This window comes from Eschrichtius robustus, chromosome 8 (assembly GCF_028021215.1).
Source record: "Eschrichtius robustus isolate mEscRob2 chromosome 8, mEscRob2.pri, whole genome shotgun sequence".
Taxonomy (NCBI): Eukaryota; Metazoa; Chordata; class Mammalia; order Artiodactyla; family Eschrichtiidae; genus Eschrichtius; species Eschrichtius robustus.
Genome location: NC_090831.1, coordinates 124393749 through 124420043, shown reverse-complemented (window position 1 = coordinate 124420043; position 26295 = coordinate 124393749). Strand labels below are relative to the sequence as shown.

General features: G+C 57.7%; 1 protein-coding gene, 1 non-coding gene and 1 pseudogene across 9 annotated transcripts in view; all 3 read right to left on the bottom strand.

Moving 5' to 3' along the window:
* Positions 1–26295, bottom strand: part of AGAP3 (ArfGAP with GTPase domain, ankyrin repeat and PH domain 3) — a 59554-nt gene that overhangs the window by 19944 nt on the left and 13315 nt on the right. For 4 of the 8 annotated variants that reach the window (XM_068549685.1, XM_068549686.1, XM_068549688.1 and 1 more), the window contains exons 2-9: positions 7229–7287; positions 6882–6969; positions 6612–6697; positions 6325–6466; positions 5782–5916; positions 5527–5654; positions 3735–3893; positions 165–257 (exon numbers count right to left, since the gene is read on the bottom strand). In XM_068549685.1, coding sequence (XP_068405786.1) covers positions 165–257; positions 3735–3893; positions 5527–5654; positions 5782–5916; positions 6325–6466; positions 6612–6697; positions 6882–6969; positions 7229–7287 — 890 coding nt within the window. Of the gene's footprint in view, positions 1–164; positions 258–436; positions 1356–3734; positions 3894–5526; positions 5655–5781; positions 5917–6324; positions 6467–6611; positions 6698–6881; positions 6970–7228; positions 7288–8524; positions 9390–26295 lie in introns of those variants that run through there. The other 4 variants (XM_068549690.1, XM_068549691.1, XM_068549687.1 and 1 more) reach the window with 4 other exon arrangements.
* On the bottom strand, positions 18202–18743 carry LOC137768730 (large ribosomal subunit protein P2 pseudogene; annotated as a pseudogene).
* TRNAR-CCG (transfer RNA arginine (anticodon CCG)) lies at positions 22617–22689 on the bottom strand. Its single transcript has one exon. It is a non-coding gene; the product is annotated as a tRNA-Arg (tRNA).

Below are 26295 nucleotides of genomic sequence, written 5' to 3'. Positions count from 1 at the left end.
AGTTCTTCTCAGCAGGAGAACTCTCCTTGTTAAGGATTCAGGCCTGGCAGGGGCAGGGCGCTGGCCTCTCACCATCTTCCAGAGGCCCCGAGAAGAACCATCATCTAACATTTCCTGGGCTTCGTCTCAGCTCCTCTCCAGCCCCAGGGGAAGGGAGTGCTGACCTGTTTAATGGGGATGGCCCGGCCACTCCCGATGCTGTCCACCTTGCACTCGGTGGCTTTTTTCTCCCGGTCCAGGTCGGCGCCCTTTCGAGACTGGAAGAGAACAGAAGAGGCGTGTTAAAGGGGCCCAGGGTCTGCGGGGTCAGCAGCCCACCTGGAATCCCCAGCCAGCCCTCCCGTCCTCCCTCCTCCTGGGCGGGCCCTAGCCGTGGGGCAGGGCCGGGGCGGCGGGACCGGGAAGGAACTGAGACCACGAGTATTCCAACGGGTTTATTCTTACACACGGCACCATACAGAGCAGCACAGGTCACTGGGCCGGGCCCGCCCCTTACAAAAGAGCAAGGACACGAGATACCGAGGGCGTGAGGAGCGCGCAGCCCAGGGGGCTGGGGCGTAAGAGACGGGAAGGGGCGAGGAGAGGTGGACGGTGGGGCTGAGGGACATGGCCGGGAGCACAGGGCATGACCACCAGGGAGAGCGAAGTCCAGAAGTGAGCGGGTAGCGGCCCGTCTGCGGCACAGACACCACATGGCACATTACGCCGAGCACGGCGGCGTGGCCCGAGGGGCACAGTGGATGGAGAGAGAGAGGAGAGAGGCCAGAAGAGGCCCTGCACCCCTGCCGGGCTCCTGGGGCAGAGCCCGCCCGAATGCGGATCCTAGGAAATGGGAGGCCAAGAGAGGGGAAGGCAAGCGCGGCGGCGTGGCTGCGGCGTCCGGAGCGGAGCAGGAACGGCAGAAGTCCATGCAGGAAGGAGCAGAGGAGGGGAGGGGCAGGGGAGCTCCCCCAGGAGCAGCTGGACCGCCGGCCGGGCGGGCGCTCGGACGCCCCGGCCTCTGGGCCTTGTCGCTGGCCGGCGCCGGGCGTGGGCCGAGCTCCCTTCTTCTCCATGCAGCGAGCCTGGCGCAGCGCGTCCAGCAGGGCTGGTCCCTGGCAGCCCCCAGCCGCGGGCTCCGGCGTTCCTAGCCTTCCCTGGGGGTGGGGGTTAGTTACAAAGGTTCCTGTGGGTCTCTGGAGTGGGGAGCACGGCGGCCGCTTCTCATCTGAGAGCAGTCCCAGGGCCCGGCCCGCCTCCGGCCCCGCACAGGGGAGAATGTCCAGAGGTGCTGTGTGTCACCACCTGGTCTTCTAATTTGGAAGGAGTTGGAAAGGCCTTTTTGTTGATGAAAAGTTGGAAACAGTGGCACATATCTGCAAATATCGAAAGAATAAAGATTTTGGCAAGTTATACTCAAGCCCCGCATAGTCGGTCAGCACTGGTGAGGGCAGAGACCCAGGCGCCTGGGGAGAGGCGGCAGCGGGATGAAGAGGAGGAGGAGGAGGAGGAGGAGGAGGAGGAGGAGGAGGAGGAGCGGGGCAGGGGGGAGATGGCGGCAGCAGTGGCGGGCCGGGCCGGGCAGTCCATCTCAGCGGGGAGTGTTCTCCACTCCGGGCCCTACATCCTCCTGCTCACCCAGGCTGCCAGGAGCCAAGGGCACAAGGAAGAGGCAAAGGACTGCAGCTGCAGCGCGGGGGCAGCACAGCCAAAGGAGCGGAAAGAGCCGGGCCAAGGGCCACCGCCCGCGGCTCCACCGTCAGCGCCTGCCCCGGGCCTCTCCTGGGCGCCACAGCCTCTGCCCCTTCGGCCCAGGGGGGAGGAAGGTGGATGGGCCCGCTGCCACCGGGTCCCCAGACAGAAGAGCCGGTCGTGGGGAGCAGGGTGCAGGCTGTCCCAGCCAGGCTGGCGAGCAGAGAGGCCCCAACCACCAGAGGATCCCTGGGAGCCCAGAGGGGCACCCCCCCAGGACGGGAGGCAGGGCAAGAGTGGCAACGAGTACATGAAGTCATGGGGGAGACGGGGGACGTCAGCGGCCATGTCCAGCGGGAGAGTCACAGGGGCGCCAGCCACAGAACAGGCGTGGCCCTGCTGGGGAGGACGAGGAGGGTGAGGGGGTGGCCCCAGCAGCGACGATGAGAAGGGGAGGTCCCGAGATGCACCTCTAGAGACGGACATGTCTTGAGGCTGCCTCGGGGACAATGGCGCAAGTGAGGTCACCATGGAAACAATGGAAAGAAAAAATAAGGTTGACACGGTGAAGATGGAGAGAATGAAAGGGCCCGGGGGCCGGCTGTGCCCAGGACGCGCGCGGCGAGGCGGGCGGGCGGAAGCAGCTCAGCGGAGCAGGCAGCAGAGCGCGGGGAGCATGAAGGCGCTGGCGAGGGCGCCCGGGGCCCTGGGCCCGGGCGGCAGAGGGAAGAGCGCGTGCCCGGGGGTGTTGCGGGACCAGCGGCAGAGGAAGGCAGAGGAAGGCGAGAGGTGAAGAATGGTGTGGAGGGAGCAGGTGACTGAGGCAGGACGTCAGGGAGCAGGTGCTGAGGGCATGGATAGCAGTCACTGCAAACACAGGTCGCCCACGGGCTCTACGGCGGCAGCGGCAGCAGCAGGAGGTGTGGGCACAAGCAGGCAGCCCAAGGCGCTGTGCGTCTCAATGGGCTGCGAGTCCAAGCAGGGTTGGGGCTGGGGGCGGGGCGGCTGTAACGCACGGCGGCAACTGGCAGCAGGGAGGGGGTCGGTCAGCATGGCCGGGGAGGGCGCGCGGCAGGCACGGGGCGGACAGAGGCAGGCAGACTGGGCAGAAGTGCGCTGGGCAGGCGGAGGCGAGGACGAATGGGCGAGGCCTGGGGAGCACTGGCTCTGTCTGGACGGGGTTCCTGAGAGCCTGGCTGGGGCCTGACCTGGTGGGCTGGACTGACAGCCAAGCCCTGACGCTCAGAAAGAGGCACGTGGAGTGACGCAGGAGGACAGGGCGACCTCCTGAGAGTCCACACGGGCAGCTCACCCACCTGTGTCTGACCCAAGACTCCCGGAATGGTCCAGCCAAGTCCCAGCTGGACGGTGAGTTTGGGGGTGGGCACTGCATGTCAGATGCAGGCTCAGGACACCTAAGAGCTGACGGGCTGGGCCCCTACGGCGGAAGGCGCACGGGACCCTGGGGGCGGGGTCTGCGGGGACGGGGAGAGGAAGAGCTTGTGGGGGGCCCGAGGCAGGGAATCAGGAGATGGAGGCCTGGGGAAAGACGGCTAAGCCTTCGTTAGGCCGATGGCAGCAGCGGGGTGGGAAGCGTGGGAGAATGAAAAGAGCGGGCAGGTGCACTGGAGGCCTGGGCCCTGTTCGTTCTAGCTCTGCCAGCAAACGCTTCCTGTAGCCTCAGGCAAACAATCTTGGGGCCTCAGTCCACAACTGAGGAATCACGGGTGCCTCAGAGTTAGAGCAGACGCGTCCAGAGATCCCTCAAGCTGGCCAGGAAGCCCTACGGGGTTGGGGAAAGGGAGGGTGTGTGTGTGCAGCCGGGAGGAGGGTCTGTGTGGATGCGCGGAGGGCGGCCCCGTGGGCTCGGAGGAACAGTCTGGAAGAGTCTGGGTGTGGACGGGGGGCACCGGTAAGGAGCCGACGGAAGCGGCGCGCCATCAGTGGGGATGGAGGTCGGCAGGTGGCATCGTCCTGCCTGCTCCCTCCCGGCCGGGGGCTGGGGGCTCGGCCCTGCCCGTTCGGTGAAGGCGGCCGGGCAGGCGGGAGGGGCGGGCACGTACCGTGAAGATGTTGGAGCGCCGCTTGGACTGCTTGCGGATGGGTGTGGGGGTGGAGGAGGCAGCGATGGTCTCGATGCGCAGCTCCCGCTGGCTGATGCTGGGGGTGGAGGGGACTGAGGATGAGTAGTCGCTGAAAGCGCTGCTGCCGCCATTCGTGGCCTAAGGACAGAGAGGGCTGCTGAGGGCGGCTCCGGGAGGGGCGCAGGGCGGGCGGCAGGCGGGAGCTGGGAACCCTGTGGGGCGGAGACTTGGCCGGGGGCTCGTGGGGCAGCAGAGGGGCCACTAGCTCCTACAGGTGGTACCAAGGGGAAAGGCAGCACGGCCTGGAGGCCAGCAGGACCCGGTGGTCACCGCACTGGGCTGCCCCACTAGGGCCCCAGCAGGGGCCATTCGGGGTCAGCCAGGGAGCTGAATCGGAGGCAAATGCTAGCAGGTTGGAGTCGGTGACAGAGGCCAGAAGAGAACAAACTGTGGAGTCTTGGCTCACAGGTGGGTGTGCCGCGAGGTGGCAGGTCACCCTGGATGAGCTCCCCAAGTCAGTGACAAAGAGCAAGGCTGCAGGAGGCCGGGGCGGGCCTCAGAGTGCAGGGGGAGGATGCGGTTTGCTCCTAGGCAGCGTGGGTGACAGAGCACAGGATACAGGAGGGCCGGGGTGGAGAGCAGAACAGCTAAGACCGCTCCAGAGGAAGCAGCAGGTGAGGGAGAGAGGCGGCAGAGGATCTCAGCAGAGAGACAGCAGGTGCTTGGCAGTGTCTACTCCAGGACTCGGGAAACACAGTTTGACAAGGCCATCCCCTAATGGCCCATCGGATGATCACTAAATAGAGGACGTGTCCTGCCCTGGCAGCCTCCTCGAATCCTAACCCGTACAAAGGGAACAAAACACCTGAGCTGCTGCCCCTCGGCGGGCAGGGCCCCCGTGCACAGCTGATTCTGCAGCTGAGGCAGAGCCGCTCAGAGACAGTGAAAAAAGACCTTCCGTGCCTCCTTTCTTCCACGGGGGAACGCTTACAGGGGAAGCCCTGACGCCTTCTAAAGCGCTAAAGGGAGGGCTCTCTGGAAAAGTCACCAGGCTGTCATCAGGACACTGGTGGGCCAGGGGGCCTCAGAAAGACAATGGCCCTTGGCAGAAGTAAAGGAGTGGCTGTCGGCTTGACCACTCAGCGCGCACACCTGTGATGTGGCCCAGGGCTTTCCGCCGAGCAGGGACTGAGCGGGGAGATGCAGCTACGGAAGTACTGGTCTGCCTGCCAAGGGCCAAAAAATAACCAGGCAGTAGGCCCAGGAAGTGGGTGGGTGTCCAAGTGGTAATACGGGAGGAACCCTGGCAGGACCCGGCTCAGAACACCCCCGCTACCCCACACGTCACAAATGCCACTGGCCCTTGCGGGTGAGTGCTGCCCTTCTAAACGCAAACACCGAGAGGAGAGCCAGCAGGGACGAGCTCAGCTTAGAGCCTCCTGAGCACGGCTGCACGGGAAGCGGGCACTGAGATAGCGCTAACGTGGCTGACCAGAGCAAATGCTTAGGCGGCCTCAGCTGCTGCAGCTGCGGGGCGAGAAGAGTGTCGAGCAGGGATGGGAACTAGCGGGAAGGCAGTCACCACGGGGTACAGAGGAGGCCAGGCCAGGCCAGTCGTGCAGGTTAAGGGAACTCGAGCCAGTGCTTTCAAACCATCCGCAAGGTGGCAGACCAGACGAGGTGGGGACAGGCAGGCAGACAGACAGGATGGCGAGGCAGGGCCGCGGCGGGCGGGGTGTGCGGTGGCGGGGGTGGGGGAGGCTGGCCGCACCTGGTTGATATGCACGGCCGGGATGGAGGCGGCGGACACGGCCGAGTGGCTGGGAGAGTTGGGCAGTGACTTGCAGGGCCCGATGGCCAGCTGCTGCTTCTTCCGCAAGGCCACTACCTTCTGGGCCACTGCAGGGGACAGCACAGTCAAAATTACCCATCTGGGGAGGAGGGAGGAGCCCAGCTTAGAGCTGCCCCCCCCCCGCCCCTGCCCCCCTGACCCCACTCTGCGGGAGCGTCCCCAGCGCCGAGTTACCGTCCTGGAAGACGCGCTCCACGTTGAGCCCGTAGGTGGCGCACGTCTCGTAGTAGGTGCAGCGCTTCAAGTCTGTGGACAGCTTGCGGGCCCTGCTGTCGTCGATGACCCGCGGGTTCGCGGCACTGATGGCGTCTGTTGGAGACGGGAGAGTGGGGACTGACTCAGCCTGCTGAGAAGCTGAGGCTGCTGGCCGGTGGGCCGTTCGGTCAGAGGGTGGGTGGGCAAAGAGCCCGGGCAGCGGACGACACGGAGCACGAGAATACGGGTGTCTGGGCCTCGTTCCAGCTCTGCCACCGACTCACTGGGTGGAAACGAGCCGGCCACTCTGTTTATTCATCTCAAAATGTGGACACGACCACCACACGGATGGCAGGATCTTAACTGGGGAAGGCCCAGCGCGTACGGGGCAAAGAGGAGGCGCCCTCTCTAGGGCAACACGAAAGGGCTGGTCCAGCGCCAGGAGGGCGGGGGAGCCAGGCTTTCTCGCACCTGCCACCTGGGGGCCCAGAGCCCCCGCGTCACCCCTGCTGGCCCGCTCACCCTGCGTGCCCACCAGCACCATGGGCACCTCGCTGGCGTTGCGGAAGCTGCAGAGCCGCAGGAAGTAGTTGTACACCGTCTGGAAGCTGATTTCATCCTCCAGGCTGAACACAAACACCACGGCGTCCACCCAGGCAGCAAACTAGGGGGGACCGAGCACAATTACCACCCTCACCTGGGCACGGGCGAACGGCGTACCCCTCTCCCCACACGCAACCTGGCCCAGTCCCAAGTGGGAACCTCGAGAAAGGGGCACCACAGGCCAGGGCTGGGGACAGGAGCATCACCTGGAGCTCGGGGGGACCTCCTTCATCTCGGATCAGCAGCAGGTAACTCTGGCCATCCACCACAATCTCCTTCTTAAACCGACCCCCTAGGACAGAGTTCACGGTCAGGCCCAAAACCAGAAGAGCGAGCCCACGGGGGCCAAACAGAAGAAATCCACAGCTTCCAACAGAGAAGACGGGAGCACTGAGAAAGACAAGGGGCTGGAGCCCCCCTGCACAGACAACGGGAAGGAGGGATGGCGGCCATTAAGGCCGGCCCGTAACGCTCACCTTCTGGGGACTCCTCCTGGACATAGGTCCCCGTCAGATAGCGGTGCACCAGGGCCGACTTCCCACTAGACAGGTTCCCCACAATGCCCTGTGGGACAGGAAGGCGGGAGAGCAGCGGTCAGAGGGCAGGACGGAGGACGTGGGGCAGGAAAGGCTAATACATCAGGAAGGAGAGGGGCCAGTGCTGAGGATGGGCGAGCAAAGAGAAACAGGGAGGAGAGGGGTGACGGGAGAGACCAAGCCTAGAGACGGAGGGGACCGGAAGCAGGGGAAGCAACGCCGGCCCACCACTCCAGCCCGCACCCCCAGCCCCTGGGCTGCCTGGGCCTCCCATGGGCCTCACTCACCACTTTAAGCTCCGGCACCGAACGGCTCAGGGTCCACTCCTGGCTGTTCACAAAGGAGTCTGCGGGAGAGAAGGCCGCCTGTCAGGACTGGGACGGGACACACACCTTTGCTATCCACCACCTGCTGCCTCTGACGCTGCCCCTTCGCAGGCCAAGGCCAGAAAACAGCACTCACGCCCTCGTTTCCTGGGAAGCAGCAGGAACGTTCTGCGCGGGCGGGACGGAGCGATGCCAGCCCTCACTTCCCCTAGCCTGGACCTGATCCCTCCTCTTACTGCTCCAGCGAGGTGAGTAGTTACTACCTCGAGCCACACCTGGCCTGGTGCCCCCCACCTGGTGAGAGGCCTCCAGTGGGTCTCAGCCAGACCCAAGCTGGGCCGCAGGGCTGCAGCCTGTGCTGCAAGTAGGAACAGCACACCCTTGCAGGGTGCGGCCGCCTACCGCGTTCCTGGAGGCTGAAGAGGGAGGAGCCTTTACCTGGCCCTGTTCTGTGAGAGGCAGGTCCAATGGGGAGCGGCCCTCGTCCCCAGGCTCCTCCTGGGCAGGAGGCCACCAGCCTCTCTGTCCCAGAGACCCGCCTCCAGGGCTCCTCCTCTCCAGTCCATCCTCAGCTCCTGCCGGGCTCCAGCCACCCAGAGCCCCGCTCTCCTTTATCCTCTAGGCTGTAATGGACATCCTGTGGTCAGCTCCGGGCAGCTTGGGCCTGGGCCAGCCTCTCTGGCTGGGCTTGCTCCCCCTCCCCAGGCTGTCTCAAACAGTGCTTATGACGGTCAGGTCCACAAGCATTCCCCAAACTCATCTGCACAGGCAGCTAGAGGTGAGGGCGTCGGGTCCACAAGCATTCCCCAAACTCATCTGCATAGGTAGCTAGAGGTGAGGGCGCGAGCCTCGCCTGGGAGCTAGAAATGCTGCTGTTCTAGGGTCCCACCCAGAGCCCGCTGGCTCCGAGTGAGTCTCCATCCCTCCCCTCCCGGGCCCCAACTCCCCAGGCACCCAAAGTGAGAAGGGGCCCTTCCTGAGCCGCTCTCATTCCACCACGCTAGGGCCACGGGCGGGAGGCCCTGCCTGGACCCACCTGCAAGGCCGCCTCTCTGCCACAGACACCTTCTCCAGACCCACCAGCGACCCCAGAGCCTTGCCTGCCCGGCGCTGATCCCACTCGGCCAGCCCGGCTAGCCCCCAGGCCCACACGGCACGCCCGCCTCTCCCAGGTAGGTTTCCAGTTTGTTTCACACCCGCCCTCAACCCCGGACGCCAACCAGGGAGGCCACGCAGGCCGGGGCTCTCCCCGCTTACCGCTTGGCGCGCCCAGGAGCCCAGGGGCCGCGGCCGCCCGGCGGCTCCACAGCGGCTCGGACGGCGCGGGCGCCGGCTCCCTCCGGCGGAAGCGGCTGGTGAGCAGCCTCCAGAGGCCGGCGGCAGTGCGGGGCCGGCCCGGCTCTAGCGCGGCGCTCGGGGCCTCGGCGCCCAGCAGCAGGTCGCGGCGGCTGGAGAAGGCACCCAGGGAGCTGGCGTCGCCGTCGCTGCGGGTGCGCGCCCGGGGCAAGAGCCCCGACTCGGCGCGCCGGATCTCCTGGCCGCGGCGCAGGCGGAAGCTGAAGCTCTTCCTCAGCGCCGACAGGCCGCGCCGGGGGCCCGGGGAGCTGCGCCCGCCGCCGCCGCCGCCGCCGCCGCCGCCGCCGCCGCCGCGCAGCACCTGCCAGCGCTGGCTGCTCCACAGCGAGGCGCCCCGCAGGAAACCCGCGCTGCCCGCGCGGCCCAGCCCCGCGCCAGCGCCCTCGGCCTCGGCCGCCAGCTCCAGGCGGTTCACCTCCAGGAACGTCATGCTGGTGGGCCGCGGCACCTGGGCCCCCCGGGGGCGGCTGCGCCGGACCGGCGCGGGGCTGGGCGCGGGGCTGGGCGACGGGCTGGGCGCGGCCGAGCCGGGGCTCCCCGAGGACGCGGGCCGGGGAGCCGGCGGGAGGCCGTCGGGGGGGCCGCGGCGGCCGAGACGCGGGCGCAGGAGGCCGAGCAGCAGGCCGCGGACGCCAGCGGCCGGTGGCCCCGGGCCGCCCGAGCACACGCTCCGCGGCCGCGCCGGCTGCTCGCGCACGGCGCACAGGGCAGAGGCGGCGGGCCGCTCCCGGCTGCGGCTGTCCCCTGGCGGCCAGCCCCGCTCCATGCTCAGGGCCCGCGGGCGAGGGCCAGGCCCATGGTGAGGGGCGCGGGGCTGGGCCCGGGCCGGGGCCGCGGCCGAGGCGCACGGACCTCCGGCCTCTTGGCACTTGGTGTCGGCTGACCGAGTCCCTCAACGCCTCCACCTCGCAGCCGGCAAGCCCAGACCTGGCGAGGCCGGGGGCCAGCCCAGCACCGAGAGAGAGGTGGCAAGCCTGGCCTGGAACACCCAGGAACGGCGGCCGCAGGGGAGCCAGCCTGCTGGGGCAGCCCCCGAGCCCTGAGAAAACAGGAAATTCCAGCCCAGGGCTCCTCCTCGGTTGGGGCAGGCAGGTGAGGAGGTGTCATTAAGAGCAGGCCAAATAAGTAACAGTCCCCGGCACACCACACACTGAGTTCGGTTTTGGAGAGAAGCAGGCCATTGGCTCTTTCTCCAGGGAAGAACCAGAAGGTGACCCACCAGGGTGGGAGCCAGTAAAAGCCTAAATTATGAGTCAGGAGTTATGCCGACTTCGGGCCTCAGTCTCCTTATCTGCAAAGTAGGGAGCCTCTACGAGGCAATCCTGTCTTAGGTTGGGAAACTTGCAAATCCGAGTTGTTGGATGTTTCAGTCAGCTCTTCTGTTAATAACCGAGGCTGTCTTCTTCCTTGGAGGTTATAAAATCATCTGTACTAGGTTAAGTGTTGTCCTGCCCAAGGGCAGCAGAAAATCGAAAGATAACCTCTGGACCTGGACCATACAGTTCTGGACGAGTGCCTCACTTCTGAGCCCCTGAAGTCTCCAGCCTCCACCCGCTGGCTGGTTCTCACCTCCTGTCCAGAGGCTGTGCAGAGGTGAAGCTTCACACTGCAGGACTGGTTGGAGCCTGACGCTTACTTCGAGCACGATGCCCTGTGAATTTCACGTGTGTCGGCTGCAGCAGACACTCATTAAGTGCAGGGATCACTTCAGGACGGGGGCAGGGGGCAGGTAGTTGCTGTGCTGTGCTCTCCACTGCAGTTTAAACATCAGTCCTCTCCAAGGCGCTGGAGATGAGCCAGGTTACCATAATCCACAAGGACCCCCAAGCAGATCAGGAGAAACCAGTTTAGGCAGTGGCAAGGAGGAGGGGGCTTGCATTTCCTTTAAAGACCTAATACTCCCAGGTTTCCTCCACCCCCAGTCCAACCCAACTCCCAACGTTCCTGTCCCTCTCAGCTTTAGAATTCCACGGTCCTGGTCAGAAGCAAAGTACAAGATAAAAGTGGCACATTCCTGAGGGGGCTGGGGTGGGGGAATGCCTGAGAAAGGCAGGGCCTCTCCATCCTAGGTGCTCCTGGGGAACCCAGAGCTGGAAACTCCCAAGTCCTGGGCTGGATCTCCCAGGCCTGGAGAGGCCCCGGGGCTGATTTCGTATTTTCCTGGGACTAGTTATTAACAACAATGAGGATGGCTTCTTCCTCTCTGGGATGCATACCCCCACATAATAGTCGGTCCTGCAGAAGAGCCTTTCCCAGGCTCCTTCAGGCGTGGAGATGGGAATGCAACCCAGGAATCCTGACTCACGTTCCCAAGTTTAAGTCTCGTACGCTGAACTTCCCTATCATCGTATCTGTCTCTCTGTCCTCTCTCACACACGTCGTCGGGGATTACCCCTCCCGCAGAGAATAAGGCTGCTCATTCCAAACCCTCCCCCCAAGCCAATGAAAATGCAAGCACAGAACAGCAGCTATCAGAGACAAGTGGGGACTGAGGGGGAACAGAGGACAAGGTGCCGAACAGGGGATGGGCTGCTTCAGAACCCAACTGGCTAGCCTCAGGGGGCGAGGAGCAGGCTGGGATAGGAGAGTAAAAGGCCCCCAGTTACACACACACACACACACACACACACACGGACTCCAGGACATGCAGCAGTGCCCAGTCCAGGAGGTGAACGAACGTGCTACATTCTCAGAGGACACACCAGCTCCTGACCCCTTGTACTGCAGAATCGGTCCAGGCGAAATGCTCAGACTGGGTCAATCCCAAACCTGGGACAGCTTCCTCTTCCTCATGGGGCTGCCTCCTTCCTATTCCTGCTTCCCAGAAACCTTTCCTGACTCAGGGAAACTAGACAGAGAAGGGCACCTGCCTGCACATAAATGTCCCAGGACATCAGCCAGTCAAAGACCCCAGAAAGGAGATCGGTGTAGGCACACACCTCTCTCCTTGTTGGTGTCACACACACACCCCCGCCCGGGACAGGGACAAGGTCTCTGTGTTCCATCTGCAAGATTCTACTCCAGAGACATGTGACAAACAGCTTACTACTCAACACAGCCCAAAGGAAACTAGGACAATCCTAAAAAGCATCAGGCTGGGGCCACGTAAACCGTACAGAAATCCCATACAACTAGCCCTCGTGTCAGTTCTCTGACTCTTTTTTTTTTTTAATTTACTTACTTATTTATTTATTTATTTATTTTTGGCTGTGTTGGGTCTTCGTTTCTGTGCGAGGGCTTTCTCTGGTTGTGGCGAGCGGGGGCCACTCTTCATCGCGGTGCGCGGGCCTCTCACCATCGCGGCCTCTCTCATTGCGGAGCACAGGCTCCAGACGCGCAGGCTCAGCAGTTGTGGCTCACGGGCCTAGTTGCTCCGCGGCATGTGGGATCCTCCCAGACCAGGGCTCGAACCCGTGTCCCCTGCATTGGCAGGCAGACTCTCAACCACTGCGCCACCAGGGAAGCCCCCAGTTCTCTGACTCTTAAGGTCATCAGAAACACCAGGCTGAACCTGTCGCGTAGGGGTGAGACCCCACAGAAGCTTCTGGGGGAATTAAAGATGCACTCTCTCACAATGCCTGCAGCGTGCATCCTGGGTGAGGATGGACACGCTTCCCTGGAGGCTGAGCGTGCAGAGGCTGAGCACCGAGCAACCCCTTCTGTTCTGAGCGCAGGCAAATCAGAAGGAGAAGCGCCGACTCTAGAGCTGGGTGAGCTGGGCTGGCTGCTCGGACCTGAGAGAGGAGGGCGCCTGCGTGTGCAGCTGTGGCCTGGGGCGGCAGGGCTGCACCGCTGAACCCAGGGTGTCTAGGGAGAAAGAGAAAGACCCCTGCATAAAAAAGGCATGAGCTGTGAGGCACTGCACAGAAACGGTGCACTGGTGGGGGGAAAAGGAAGGGCGGCCTCTGGCCCAGGAATCCCACAGAACCTTGTACCTAGCCTCCCTCAAATATTTGCTGGGTGATCCATTGATAAGTGTCGAGGCTCGCCCAGCTGAGGCCACGCGGCCGCAGAGAGCCAGTGGAGGTCCTTCTCAGAGCCCAGGAGGGGCTGGCTTTCTGCAGAAAGCCAAAGGCTGCGGCTTCCTCCCGTGGCCAGAGTGGTCCCAAGAGCCACAGGGCCCTCCGACACCGGTCGGGATCTTCTTGCCCACAAGGTGGCAGCAACACATCTTCCTGCAGCCAGGTGGCCTCCAGCTGTGTGGCGAGGAAGGCGGTAAGGACCCCAGCAGTGGCCTGGCGGGTTGGCCAAGCCCTTCGACCACTGAGCTGAGGGAGGCGACGAGTGTCACACCCGGAGGATCGAAAGGCCTGCAGGTCTCTAGCAAGTTCTGTTCTCTCTGCAGGTCACCGGGTTGGGGATTAGGGAGTCCGCGGAGACCCTGGGCTGCCCCCGCAACGACCCGCCACTCACAGGGGCGGCCTGCAGGACCGGCCTCCTTACAGGTTTCAGGAGTTGTCCACAGCTGTCACAATATTCACCTAACACTCATCCCTCTCGGGTATTTTTCGGGTGTGTTTAATGCTCCCCTGCTAGAACTCAGCCGGGCACGCAGGTGGTGGGCATTGATTCTGTGAATGAACGAGTGAATGAATGAATGAACGTACATCTTTGCTGAGCATGAACTGTGCGCCCCAGCTTTTGTTCCCCCTTGTGGGGAGGGAGGCAGGCTTTTGAGAGATGGTCCCTGGCTGGCACAGCCTGTTGAAATAAATCACAGCCGAGATCAGACTGCAAGTGGAGAGGTATAGGGGTGCGCTGGCAAAACACGTGCTCTGGAGTCGAGAGAAGTGGGTTCAAATTCAGCCTCTGGGGCTTCCCTGGTGGCGCAGTGGTTGAGGATCTGCCTGCCAATGCAGGGGACACGGGTTCGAGCCCCGGTCTGGGAAGATTCCACATGCCGCGGAGCAACTAGGCCCGTGAGCTACAACTACTGAGCCTGCGTGTCTGGAGCCTGTGCTCCGCAACAAGAGAGGCCGCGATAGTGAGAGGCCCGTGCACCGCGATGAAGAGTGGCCCCCACTTGCCACTAGAGAGAGCCCTCGCACAGAAACGAAGACCCAACAGAGCCAAAAATAAATAAATAAATAAATAAATAAATAAATAAATAAATAAAAATTCAGCCTCTGGCACCTATTAGCTGTGTGCCCGTCAAGTCACCTGAACCTCACTGGGTCTCGGGGCTTGGTCTGTAAATTGGGGATAATCCCACCTTTCCAGCTGAAGTTGCTATGAAGACCAGTGGCGTGATTGTGGAGGGTACGGGACAGTGCCTGGCACGCAGCAGGTGATCTATAAAAGCAGCCGTTACTACTGGGCAGGAGAGAGTCACACTGGACACAGGAACGACTTAGACCAGCGCCAGCTTTCTTCAAGTTGGAAATCTAGCTGGACGCCTCAGCAGTTCCACAGCAGCTCAAGCCTGTGGATTACCAGTCCCTCCATCTCTTCTTCTCCAAGAGACCGCAGAGGCGGACCTCAGAGATCCCCGAGGCCCTCTTGGATCACATCTTTCTCTGAAAATCTGATGAAAGTGGTTATGGGCTGAACTGTGTTCCCCCCAAATTCATATTCTGGAGTCCTAACCCCCAGTACCTTAGAATGTGACCTTATTTGGAAACAGGGTGGCTGCAGATGTAATTAGCTAAGACGAGGTCACCGTGGAGGAGAGTGGGCCCTATTCCCATATGACTGGTGTCCTTATAAAAAGGGGAAGTTTGGACACAGAGAGTCACGCACAGAGGGAAGACGATGTGAAGAGACATGGGGAGAAGACGGCCATCTACAAGCCAAGGAGAGATGCCCGGAACAGATCCTCCCTAGTGCTTTAAGAGGGACATAAAAAACACACAAAAGCTATAGATTCAAGGAGGCGGGCTCCTGGGGCCCGGCAGGTATGACCGCACAGAAAGGAGCCCCTTCCTGGACCCTCCCAGGGCTGCTCAGAGGAGCTGGGAATTCGGCCCCATCTCCCAAGGTCAGGCATCAGAGGGCTCCCCTCCCCCCATGGAAAGCTGAGAGGATCAAAGCCCACCCTCTGTGGGGCAGTCATCCCAGCCTGGAAATGGCCCTTCCAGCGCCAAACTAGCTACTCGATAGCAATTTCTTCGTTTTTTCTTCCTGTCCACAAAGTCTGGGCAAGGCACCATCCCTCTGTACGCCCCCAACCCCCGGCCTCCTAACCTCATCCTAAAACCCCGAGGCAGACCCAGACAGACAAGACACAGCTCCCTGGTCAGACCAAGAAGCACCCGCGTCTGAGGACCACGCATGACGCCAAGAAAAGTCTGCTGCCTTCCCACAGCTCTCCCCAGAGCAGAAGGGAACAGTGTGTGCACCCCGAATCCCTCACAATCCTCCAACGACCCTGAAGGTGGTGTGAGCTTCACTGCTGTGGGCGGAGGGAACTCTGGACTCAAGGTAAAACTGCACGCTCCCTTGAGGCACTTTGCCTTTTCATCCCAGTTTTGACACGTGTCCTGCATTTCATGTCTTCTTAAAAAAATTTTTTTAATATAAATTTATTTATTATTTATTTTTGGCTGTGTTGGGTCTTTGTTGCTGCGCGCGGGCTTTCTCTAGTTGCGGCGAGCGGGGACTACTCTTCGTTGTGGTGCGCGGGCTTCTCACTGTGGTGGCTTCTCTTGTTATGGAGCACAGGCTCTAGGTGCGCGGGCTTCAGTAGTTGCGGCACGCGGGCTCAGTAGTTGTGGCTCGCGGGCTCTAGAGCGCAGGCTCAGTAGTTGTGGTGCACGGGCTTAGTTGCTCCGCGGCATGTGGGATATTCCCGGACCAGGGCTCGAACCCATGTCCCCTGCACTGTCAGGCGGATTCTTAACCACTGCGCCACCAGGGAAGCCCTCATCCGTCTTTAAAGGTTGTTCTCTTCCTTCAAAACTGAGCAACGGTCCAGCCGAATCCCATGAGCTAAATATCTGCCTCTTCCAGTCCAACAGGCTTTGAAAATGCCTTCAGTCTGTGGCTCTTCATTCCATATCAGCAGTATCAACAGGCTAATAAAGTTTGCTTTCATCTTTTTTACAGAAGTAAAATATTTTAATAAAGGGAAGACACAACACAGTATTCAAATAATTGCACCATTTTTGCTCTAAGACGGCGGAGCTGTGCCCCCATCTGGGAACTCCAGTACAGATACACAAGTTCTGGGTCTCAGGGAAAGGGGGACTGAGGGTCAGTGTACACTATTAAGAATAAAGACAGGTAGTTTGAGAGTCTAATGGACGAAAGTTTAAAAGCATCTAAATTCCAGGTGGGTGAAGGATGGATTGGGAGTTTGGGATTAGCAGATGCAAACTATTTATATAGAACAGATAAACAACGAGGTCCTACTGTATAGCACAGGGAACTATATTCAATATCCTGTGATAAACAATATTGTAAAAGGAGGGACTTCCCTGGCGGTCCAGTGGTTAAGACTCCGCGCTTCCACTGCAGGGGGCGTGGGTTGAATCCTTGGTCGGGGAACTAAGATCCCACATGCTGCTCAGTGAGGCCAAAATAATAATAATAATGTAAAAGAATATGCAAAAGAATATATGTACGTGTGTAACTGAATCACCTTGCTGTACACCAGAAACCAACACAACACTGTAAATCAACTATACTTCAATAAATTAAAGTTTCAAATAAATAAATAAAAGCATCTGATTTCCCATTATAAATTTTGAAAGCAGGGCCTACACTGAGGCCCAGGGCTCTGCCCCACTGCCAAGGCCAAGCCTGCCCATTGCCCCCAGCATCCAACACATACGCCCAGACCCCGGGAGGCCTCTGGACGGGCTCCCCATCAAAGGAAGCCACAGACCTCTCAGGCCAGACCCAGGCTGACAGCAGCAGGGCCTGGACGTGGAGGCCACCCCCCTCCCCCCGCCAGCCCAGCAGGAGCTGTCAGTCAGCACTCAGCTCATGCCCGCTGCCACCACAAGCCCTCCTGGACCTCCCGGCCTCCTCTCACTGTCCCCACTTCACCTCGTGTCTTCTGTAGATGCTAATATCTAATCTGCTCTCACCTCATGGGGGCCTGAGCTCCCGGGCACAGAAAGGTCACAGATCCCTGCCCCTGTGGCTCAGAGCCAGACTCGGGCAGCCCTGGGGACGGCAGAGCCATTTTGGTGCCCTATACACCCAAGGCAGCAGCCACAGGGGACAGCACTGGTCACCCAATAATAGTGGCCACTTACTGAACATGATAGGCTCTACTCTGAGCACTTCACACACACAAAACCATTTAACCCCTCTGAGAAAGGTACTGGTTTTCTTTTTTAAGAAGTATTTATTTATTTATTTATTTATTGGCCACGCCTCGCGGCATGTGGGATCTTAGTTCCCCGACCAGGGATCAAACCCGTGCCCCCTGAAGTGGACGCTTGGAGTCCTAACCACTGGACCGCCAGAGAAGTCCTGAAAGGTACTATTTTGTTTTTTTGTTTGTTTGTTTGGCTTTTTTCGGGCTGCGCTGGGTCTTCGTTGTTGCGCGTGGGCTTTCTCTAGTTGTGGCGAGCGGGGGCTACTCTTCTTTGCAGTGCACAGGCTTCTCATTGCTGCGAAGCATGGGCTCTAGGCACGCGGGTTTCAGTAGTTGTGGCACGTGGGCTCAGTAGTTGTGGCGCACGAGCTTAGTTGCTCCGCGGCATGTGGGATCTTCTCGGACCAGGGCTCGAACCCGTGTCCCCTTCATTGGCAGGCGGATTCTCAACCACTGTGCCACCAGGGAAGCCCACAAGGTACTGTTAATCTCCCCATTTTACAGATGAGGACTCTGAGGCACAGGGGCCAAGTAACGTGCCTAAGGTGAGGGCTGGTAGGTGGCTGAAGCTGACCTTCCAACCTAGGCCACCTGTCTGGCCCCGAGCCCTGGGGCCTGCTGAGCCTGGTGAGATTTCTGCTGGCACACAAGTTCATCTTGCAGGCAGCCCTCACCCATCTTCCTTTCCTCCTGCCCTGGTACCCACATCGGGGTGGCCCAGCCTTGCCCTTCCCAGAAAGGGAACCTCCTTCCCAAAAGACTCCCCAAGGTTCCTCCTCACCCACCTTCCAAACAAACTCCTGCCCCCAAATCCCACCCTCCCAGCCCTGGATCAGTACGAGGGGCTGACACAAGTTCACGAGCCACCCCTGCCAGGCATGTATGGCGTTCACAAAGGAGAAGCCACCTCGACAGGCAAAAGGGGCGCTGTCTGGGGCTGATGGGCCCTCGGCACACCTCACGTTCACGCCATGTAGACAGAGCCCAGAGCGGCCAGCCCGGGCCTGAGGTCAGACCACCCTCCTGAAGTGAAGACGCTTCCCTGGGCGACTGCCATCTTCCTGAGCCCTTCAGGTACCCAGCAACATGTGACAGTTAATTTCCTACTGTGAGACACACCCTCCCCTTCTCCCCCCGCAGGGGGTCCACTGCCCAGCGCTGCCCAGGCCACACACAGGACTGGAGTGGGGCGGGGACAACCAGTTGAGGCCCCTGGGAGCGCAGGGCTACCCCCGTCCCACGCAGCTGGTTCAACTGCACACTTTTCCGCTCAACACCAGCAAGCACTCCCAGGCCCACCCGTCCTCCCGCATCACAGAGCGACTGGGAGTGGCGATCAGAGCTTTGGCGCCTGGCAGTTGGGTTTCAGACTTTCCTCTTTTTTTTTTTAATGTAAAAAGGGTTTTATTTGGAATTCCCTGGTGGTCCAGTGGTTAGGACTCCGCTCTTTGATCCCTGGTCAGGGAACTAAGATCCCGCAAGCCACGTGGCACAGCCAGAAAAAAAAAAAATGGGGGGGGGTGCTTTTATTTGCAGGGGAGCAGGACTCGAGTTGAACAAGCCAAATGCCACATCGTCGTCTGACTCCTCGGCCTCCTCCTCCTTCTCGTCTTTCTGCAGATCCTGGGGCGGTGGAGACAGCCACAGCCCCGGCAGCGGGCGCGCCGGCCAGCATGCCGATACCCCGGGCAATGACGCCCTCGATGTCCTTTCCGTTCAGCTCACAGATGACCTTGTTGAGCCGCTCATCGTCCACCTCAGTGCCGCGCTGCCCAGGATCTTCTTGATGTCCTTGGCGCCGGGGGAGGTGCTGTCCCCGAGGGCGGCCGGCAGGTAGGAGGCGACGTAGCGCATCTCTGCGGCGGCGAGAGGCCTTGCACGGGCGACCTCAGAGGCACCAGGGACACAGGCTTTCCTCTTAATCCTACTCTCATCTGTCTTCAGCCTGAGGACTCACCGCCCCACCGGCCCGTCAGCTCTCAGACCTGGGCCCCCGGGCCACACCATCGCTGTGAAACAGCGTCAGGGAACCCTGGTGACCGCGTGGGCGTGCACGGGAGGCCACCTGGGAGGGAGCCCTGGAGGTCGCGTGGCCGACTGCAGCCTCCCCCAGGGCCCTTGGCTGCGAGATGAGAAGGGCACAGAGGTCAAGGCCGTGTGCAGAGCTGCCGTGCTCTTCGAACTTATGCCACAGGCAGAGCCGACCAGGAGCCCCCGGCAGAACCCCTGCCCAGAGAGCAAGGGTCCCCGGTCCGTCAGCAACAACTGGGCAGTGGGGATGACACGCAGTGCAGAGGTGGAGGGGTCCCTGCAAACCATCTTCACAAACGCCCATCTACAGCCTGCAGACTCCACGTGGGCGGGTCTCCTTCACCTCCCCTCCTGGCACCTTCACCTGTGCTCCTCTGTGCAACGGCCTCACTCAGCCCACCTCCTACCCGAGGCCTGGGACCTCAGCCGCCGGACCTCAGCCGCCAGCCCTCGCCCCAACCTCGCCGAGCCCTGCACAGCTTGGCCAGGGAGCCGGGGAAGCCCACCGGCCATGGAGTCTGCGTGGAGCTACGGCCGAGCCGCAGGAGAAGCTGTGCTGGACCCTGGGAGAGGCGGAGGCAGGACACAGTTTGCAACAAGGTTCCTGGGTTTAAAGGATGGAGAGAGACGATCGATAGATTCACTGCATAAAAATAAAGTCCTGAACGATTAAAAAAAAAATTGTAAAAAAAACCTAAGAGAAATATAACTAAAGGGAAATCAACACCTGGACAAAAATGTGACTATGCTGATGGGTTAATATCACTAATACATGCAAGCGCACAGATGTCACTAAAAAAAAATAAATAAAATCTTGACAAAGTAAAGAAAGTACAAACAGCCAAATTCACGTGGAAATCACTCGCTCTCACTTGGGACTCAATGAAATAGAAATTAAAAATGAAGTTCCAGGGCTTCCCTGGTGGCGCAGTGGTTAAGAATCCGCCTGCCAACGCAGGGGACATGGGTTCGAGCCCTGGTCCAGGAAGATCCCACGTGCCGCAGAGCAACTAAGCCTGTGCGCCAGAACGACTGAGCTTGCGCTCTAGAGCCTTCGAGCCACAACTACTGAAGCCTGTGCCCTCTAGAGCCCACGTGCTGCAACTACTGAGCCCGCATACTGCAACTATTGAAGCCCGCGCGCCTAGAACCCGTGCTCTGCAACAAGAGAAGCCACCGCAACGAGAAGCCCATGCATCACAACAAAGAGTAGCCCCCGCTCGCCACAACTAGGAATGAAGACCCAACGCGGCCAAAAATAAATAAATAAAATTAAAAAAAAAAAAATGAAGTTCCACTTCTCACCTACCAAAGCCTTAACATGACTTTTGTGTCCGTGAGGCCCAGTGCTGGCAAGAATGCGTGTGCCCAAGCCCCCTCCCCAGCAGCTCAGCCCTTTGCCCCTCGTACTAAATTAGCCACAGGGACTCCAACAGAGACCGTCTGACATGGACACAAAGGTTTAGGCCCAAAGAAGTCCAGCACTTCCAAAAAAGTGAAATCAACCAGAGTGTCCACCAATACGAAAACAAGGGAGTAAGCGACAGTGTCTCCAGATGGTGGGACATCATTCAGCCACTTAAAATAACATCTGCAGGGGCTTCCCTGGCCGTCCAGTGGTGAAGCCTTCACCTCCCACTGCAGGGGGCATGGGTTCCATCCCCGGTCGGGGAACTAAGATCCCACATGCTGCACAGCACAGCCATAAATGAACAAATAAATAAGTAAATAATCAAATAACATCTGTAGAGACTTTTTTACTCAGCACAGCAGCAACACTTGTGATCGTTTTTTAAAAAAAGCAAGATACAAAATTGTACATAATGTGGACCCAGGTAAAAAACGCAGGGAAAAAGGAACATATCAAAATGAGGACAGAGGCCAACTGTGGCGGTTAGGACCTGCAGTGATTTTTTTTCTGCCTCTTTCTATTTTTCTGCAAAATGTACATTTCACCCTGTTTCCTAAAATGTTTGTAGAGAATACACTACAAAGAAAACAGAAGAAGCAGAAGTGTTTCACCTAGGGATGAGGGCTGGGTGAGGGAAGAAATGGCTCGCCAGAAAAACGCGTGGGTTTGCGCTCTCCCGGCTGAACCCTCGGCCCCCAAAGGCCCCCGAGCCTCCACACCTGCAGCGGCTCTGGGTCACCACACAGCCTGACTGGGGCTCACGAAAGCTTTCCAACTCCAGCTCTGCGTGGGACACAAAAGAAGAAAGCGGGCTGGGACTAGTCTAATAAACATGCACTTTGCCCTTCGTTTTAGAATTATATTTTACAGTATAAAAGCACACTCACAACACGCTGGGAAAGCTGCTCTTGATCCTCTGCCCCCTTTCCTTTCCTTCACATGGAAGCTTCCAGAATGAGTGTCCCCTCCCGTCCCCAGAGCCCCAATGCTAGGACTTGGACTTAGCATTTCACCACAATGCCCGGCCTGGGAGCAAGGAGCAGCTACTTACACAATACGCTGGCAGGCGTCCCCAGCCCCTGGGTACGGGCCTCACCCATCCATCAACCAGCCGTTCCCCTACTGAGGGCCATTCCGGTTGCTTCCTTTTTTTTCTTTAAACCTCTACAAGCAAGGCTGTAATCAACACCTGTGTACCTACGTGTTTTCTTTCTTTTCTTTTTTTATAAATTTATTTATTTATTTTTGGCTGCGTTGGGTCTTCGTTGCTATGCGCGGGCTTCTCATTTTGGCGGCTTCTCTTGTTGCGGAGCACGGGCTCTAGGGGCGCAGGCTTCAGTAGTTGTGGCTCTCGGACTCTAGAGCTCAGGCTCAGTAGTTATGGCGCACGGGCTTAGTTGCTCCGTGGCATGTGGGATCTTCCTGGACCAGGGCTCGGACCCATGTCCCCTGCATTGGCAGGCGGATTCTTAACCACTGCGCCACCAGGGAAGTCCCACCTATGTGTTTTCTTTCCACAGGTTACATGCCCCAAAGTAGAAAAGTTGGGTTCAAAGAAAAATATGAATTTTTCATGTTCATGGATAATGCCTGATTACTTTTCCAAACAGGAGGCAGCAATTCACTGCCCCCCCATTCCCCCACCAGCAACATATGAGAACACCCACTGCGCCACTCTCACCAGCATCAAGAGTCATCAGCTCACTTTCTGCTACTGAACGAGGAACCCAGTACCTTGCTCTTCAGATCTGTGTTTCCCTGATGACTCTGAGGCTAAGCATCTTTTCACGGTCATCAACAATTTCCATTTCCTCTTCTCTGAACTGTCTGCCTGGTCCTATTCTTTGTCCACTTGTCTTTGAGTTTTGTTTTTTTTTTAATTAATTTATTTATTTATTTATTTTTGGCTGTGTTGGGTCTTCGTTTCTGTGCGAGGGCTTTCTCTAGTTGCGGCGAGCGGGGGCCACTCTTCATCGCGGTGCGCGGGCCTCTCACTATCGCGGCCTCTCTTGTTGTGGATCACAGGCTCCAGACGCGCAGGCTCAGTAGTTGTGGCATATGGGCTTAGTTGCTCCGCGGCATGTGGGATCCTCCCAGACCAGGGCTCGAACCCGTGTCCCCTGCATTGGCAGGCAGATTCTCAACCACTGCGCCACCAGGGAAGCCCGTCTTTGGGTTTTTTTGTTTTGTTTTGTTTTTTGGCTGCACCGGGTCTTAGTTGCGGCACACGGACTTCTTAGTTGCAGCATGCTAACTCTTCGTTGCGGCATGCATGCGGGATCTAGTTCCCTGACCAGGGATCGAACCCGGGCCCTCTGCATCGGGAGCATGGAGTCTTACCCACTGGACCACCAGGGAAGTCCCTGTCTTTGGGGTTTAAAAAATCCTTTTCTTAACAATTTAGAGGAATTCTTTGTATAATAGGCATCTTAACCATTTATCTGGCATATGTACATGGCAAGCAAATTCTCCTACTCTGTTCTACAAAAGTGTAATTAAATCTGTTAATTTTGTAATTGATTATAACATCTGAACAACAAGAACCACAACAAAAATCCACAAGACAAGAGTGATACTAAAAAAAGGCAAAGGGGGCGGGGGCGGCCTTCTTGACAGAAGAGTACCAGCTAAGACTTGCGGAAGGAATGTCCAGAAGAGAAAATCACCACCTGGCAGCCCCAACAGAACAGATTCAGGCACGATCACTGAGGCACTGAAAACCACGGACTCAAAGTTGTGGGGAGCAGTTTACTTCCAAGGTGCAGAAGTCTCACCCTACGGATTACCAATGAATTACAAAGGGGGAGGCAATGGGCCTTCAGGATTAGGAGATCTGGTAATTATGTCCATACCACCACTAACAGCAGGGCCTGATGTGACACAATAGGAGGTATTCCTGTCAAAAGGGTTTAACCTGGATCTCATCAAGCCCCTGAGCTCACTTCAGGTCATGGGCAGCAAGCGGGATACGGGCACAAGTTAAGTAACGCCAAGTAGCCACAGCGCCCGAATCAGAGCGCAAACTTCTACAAGAAAACTGCCCCAGACTCTTTAACAGTCTGTGTGATAAACTGGTCAGAATGGCCATCATTAAAAAGTCTACAGGGCTTCCCTGGTGGCGCAGTGGTTAAGAATCCGCCTGCAGGGACTTCCCTGGTGGCACAGAGGTTAAGAATCTGCCTGCCAAGGCAGGGGACATGGGTTCGAGCCCCGGTCCGGGAAGATCCCACATGCCGCGGAGCAACTAAGCCCGCGAGCCACAACTACTGAGCCTGCTCACCTAGAGCCCGTGCTCTGCAATAAGAGAAGCCACTGCAATGAGAAGCCCGCGCACCACAACGAAGAGTAGCCCCCGCTCTCCGCAACTAGAGAAAGCCCGTGCGCAGCAACAAAGACCCAACACAGCCAAAATTAAATAAATAATTAATTAATTAAAAAAAAAAAAAAAAAAAAAAGAATCCGCCTGCCAATGCAGGAGATACGGGTTCGAGCCCTGGTCCGGGAGGATCCCACATGCTGCGGAGCAGCCCGTGCGCCACAACTACTGAGCCTGTGTGTCACAACTACTGAAGCCCACGTGCCTAGAGCCCGTGCTCTGCAACAAGAGAAGCCACTGCAATGAGAAGCTCGCGCACCGCAACGAAGAGTAGGCCCCGCTGGCTGCAACTAGAGAAAGCCCGCGCGCAGCAACAAAGACCCAACACGGCCAAAAGTAAATAAATAAATAAATTTATGTTAAAAAAAAAAAAGAAGTCTACAAATAATAAATGCTGGAGAGGGTGTGAAGAAAAGGGAACACTCTTAACACTGTTGGTGGGAATGTAAACTGGTGCAGCCACTATGGACGACAGTACCGAGGTTTCTCAAAAAACTAAAAATAGAGCCGCCATATGACCCAGCAATCCCACTCCTGCGCATATACCCAGACAAAACTATAATACGAAAAGACACATGCACCCCTATGCTCATAGCAGCACTATTCACAATAGCCAAGACATGGAAGCAACCTAAATGTCCATCGACAGATGAATGGATACAGATGTGGTATATATATACAATGGGATACTACTCAGCCGTAAAAAAGAATGCTGGGGCGAAGTGAGAGTAGCAGTGACATATATACGCTACCAAATGTAAAATAGCTAGTGGGAAGCAGCTGCATAGCACAGGGAGATCAGCTTGGTGCTTTGCGATGACCTAGAGGGGTGGGATAGGGAGGGTGGGAGGGAGGCTCAAGAGGGAGGGGATATGGGGATATATGTATGCATATGGCTGATTCACTTCGTTGTACAACAGAAACTAACACAGCATTGTGAAGCAATTATACTCCAATAAAGATGTACCAAAAAAAAAAAAAAAAAAAAGAAAGAGGGGCTTCCCTGGTGGCGCAGTGGTTAAGAATCTGCCTGCCAATGCAGGGGACACTGGTTCGAGCCCTGGTCCAGGAAGATCCCACATGCTGCGGAGCAACTAAGCCCGTGCGCCACAGCTGCTGAGCCCGCGCTCTAGAGCCCGCGAGCCACAACTGCTGAGCCCATGTGCCACAACTACTAGAGCCCGCGCGCCTAGAGTCCATGCTCCGCAACAAGAGAAGCCACCGCAATGAGAAGCCTGCGCACCACAACGGAGAGTAGCCCCCGCTCACCACAAGTAGAGAAAGCCCGCGTGCAGCAACGAAGACCCAACGCAGCCAAAAATAAATTAAATTAAATAAATAAATTTATTAAAAAAAAGAATAAAATAATGCCGTCGGCAGCAACATGGATGGACCTAGAGATTATCATACTAAGTGAAGTAAGTCAGAAAGAGAAAGACAAATACCATATGATATCACTTATATGTGAAATCTAAAACATGACACAAAGAAACTTATCTACGAAACAGAAACAGACTCAGACACAGAGAACAGACTTGTGATTGCCAAGGAGGTGTGGGTAGCGGAGGGAAGGATTGGGAGTTTGGGATTAGTAGATGCAAACCATTATATATAGGATGGATAAACAACTCCTATTGTAAAGCACAGGGAACTATATTCATTACCCTGTGATAAACCATAATGGAAAAGAATATGAAAAAGAATATATTTATATATAACTGAGTCACTTTGCTGCAGAGCAGAAATTAACACAACCTTGTAAATAAACTATACTTCAATAAATTTTTTTAAAATATTAAAAAAAAGAGTCTGTGTGATGGGGAAAAGCATCACGATGAGTCCTGTGCCGTCCTGATCCCATCCTGATGTGGAAAAACAAAGAGGTTATTATATAAAGCACGTGGGGGTTACTTGAGGACATTTGGTTATGGATGAGCTAGTCAATGATGGTTGAGAGTTCTCACTCATCTTTTTAGGTGTGACACTGGTATTACATCATGTAGAAGGACTGTCTGTTGGTAGGAAATGCCTGCTGGAGTGCTTGGGGGGAAGCACCCACAACTACTGACCATCACCTCCACCAAAAAATGTGTGTGTGAGAAACAGAGGGAAAGCAAATGGGATAAATGTTAACTATGAATCATTCAAGGTGGTCATTTCTCAAAATAAAACGCTTGGGGAAAAATCTGTCTGTCTTTCCCTCTATAAATTCTGGGTTTCCTGTCTGGCTTAAGAGAATACCTCTTATCCCAAGATTAGACAATATTCTTTTAACTTTCTTCTGTATTTTTAAGAGCTTTATCGTTTCCAGGGTGCAGCAGCGCATGCCAGCTCAGAACACAGAATCTGAGAACGGACTCCCTGGGTCCAGGTCCTGCCTCTGCCATTGTGAGGCGAGCAACCTTGGGCAAATTCCTTTACATCTCTGTGCTGTCAGTTTCCTCACCTACAAGATGGGGATGAGAACACCCCCAGGAATGTCTCAAGAACTACAAGCAAGCACGGAGGGCAGGGCCTGGCACATAAGGAGCACTAAGAGAAAGCTATTCTTTTGAGTTCTTTCTGAGATACCAGATCTGATGCAGCCA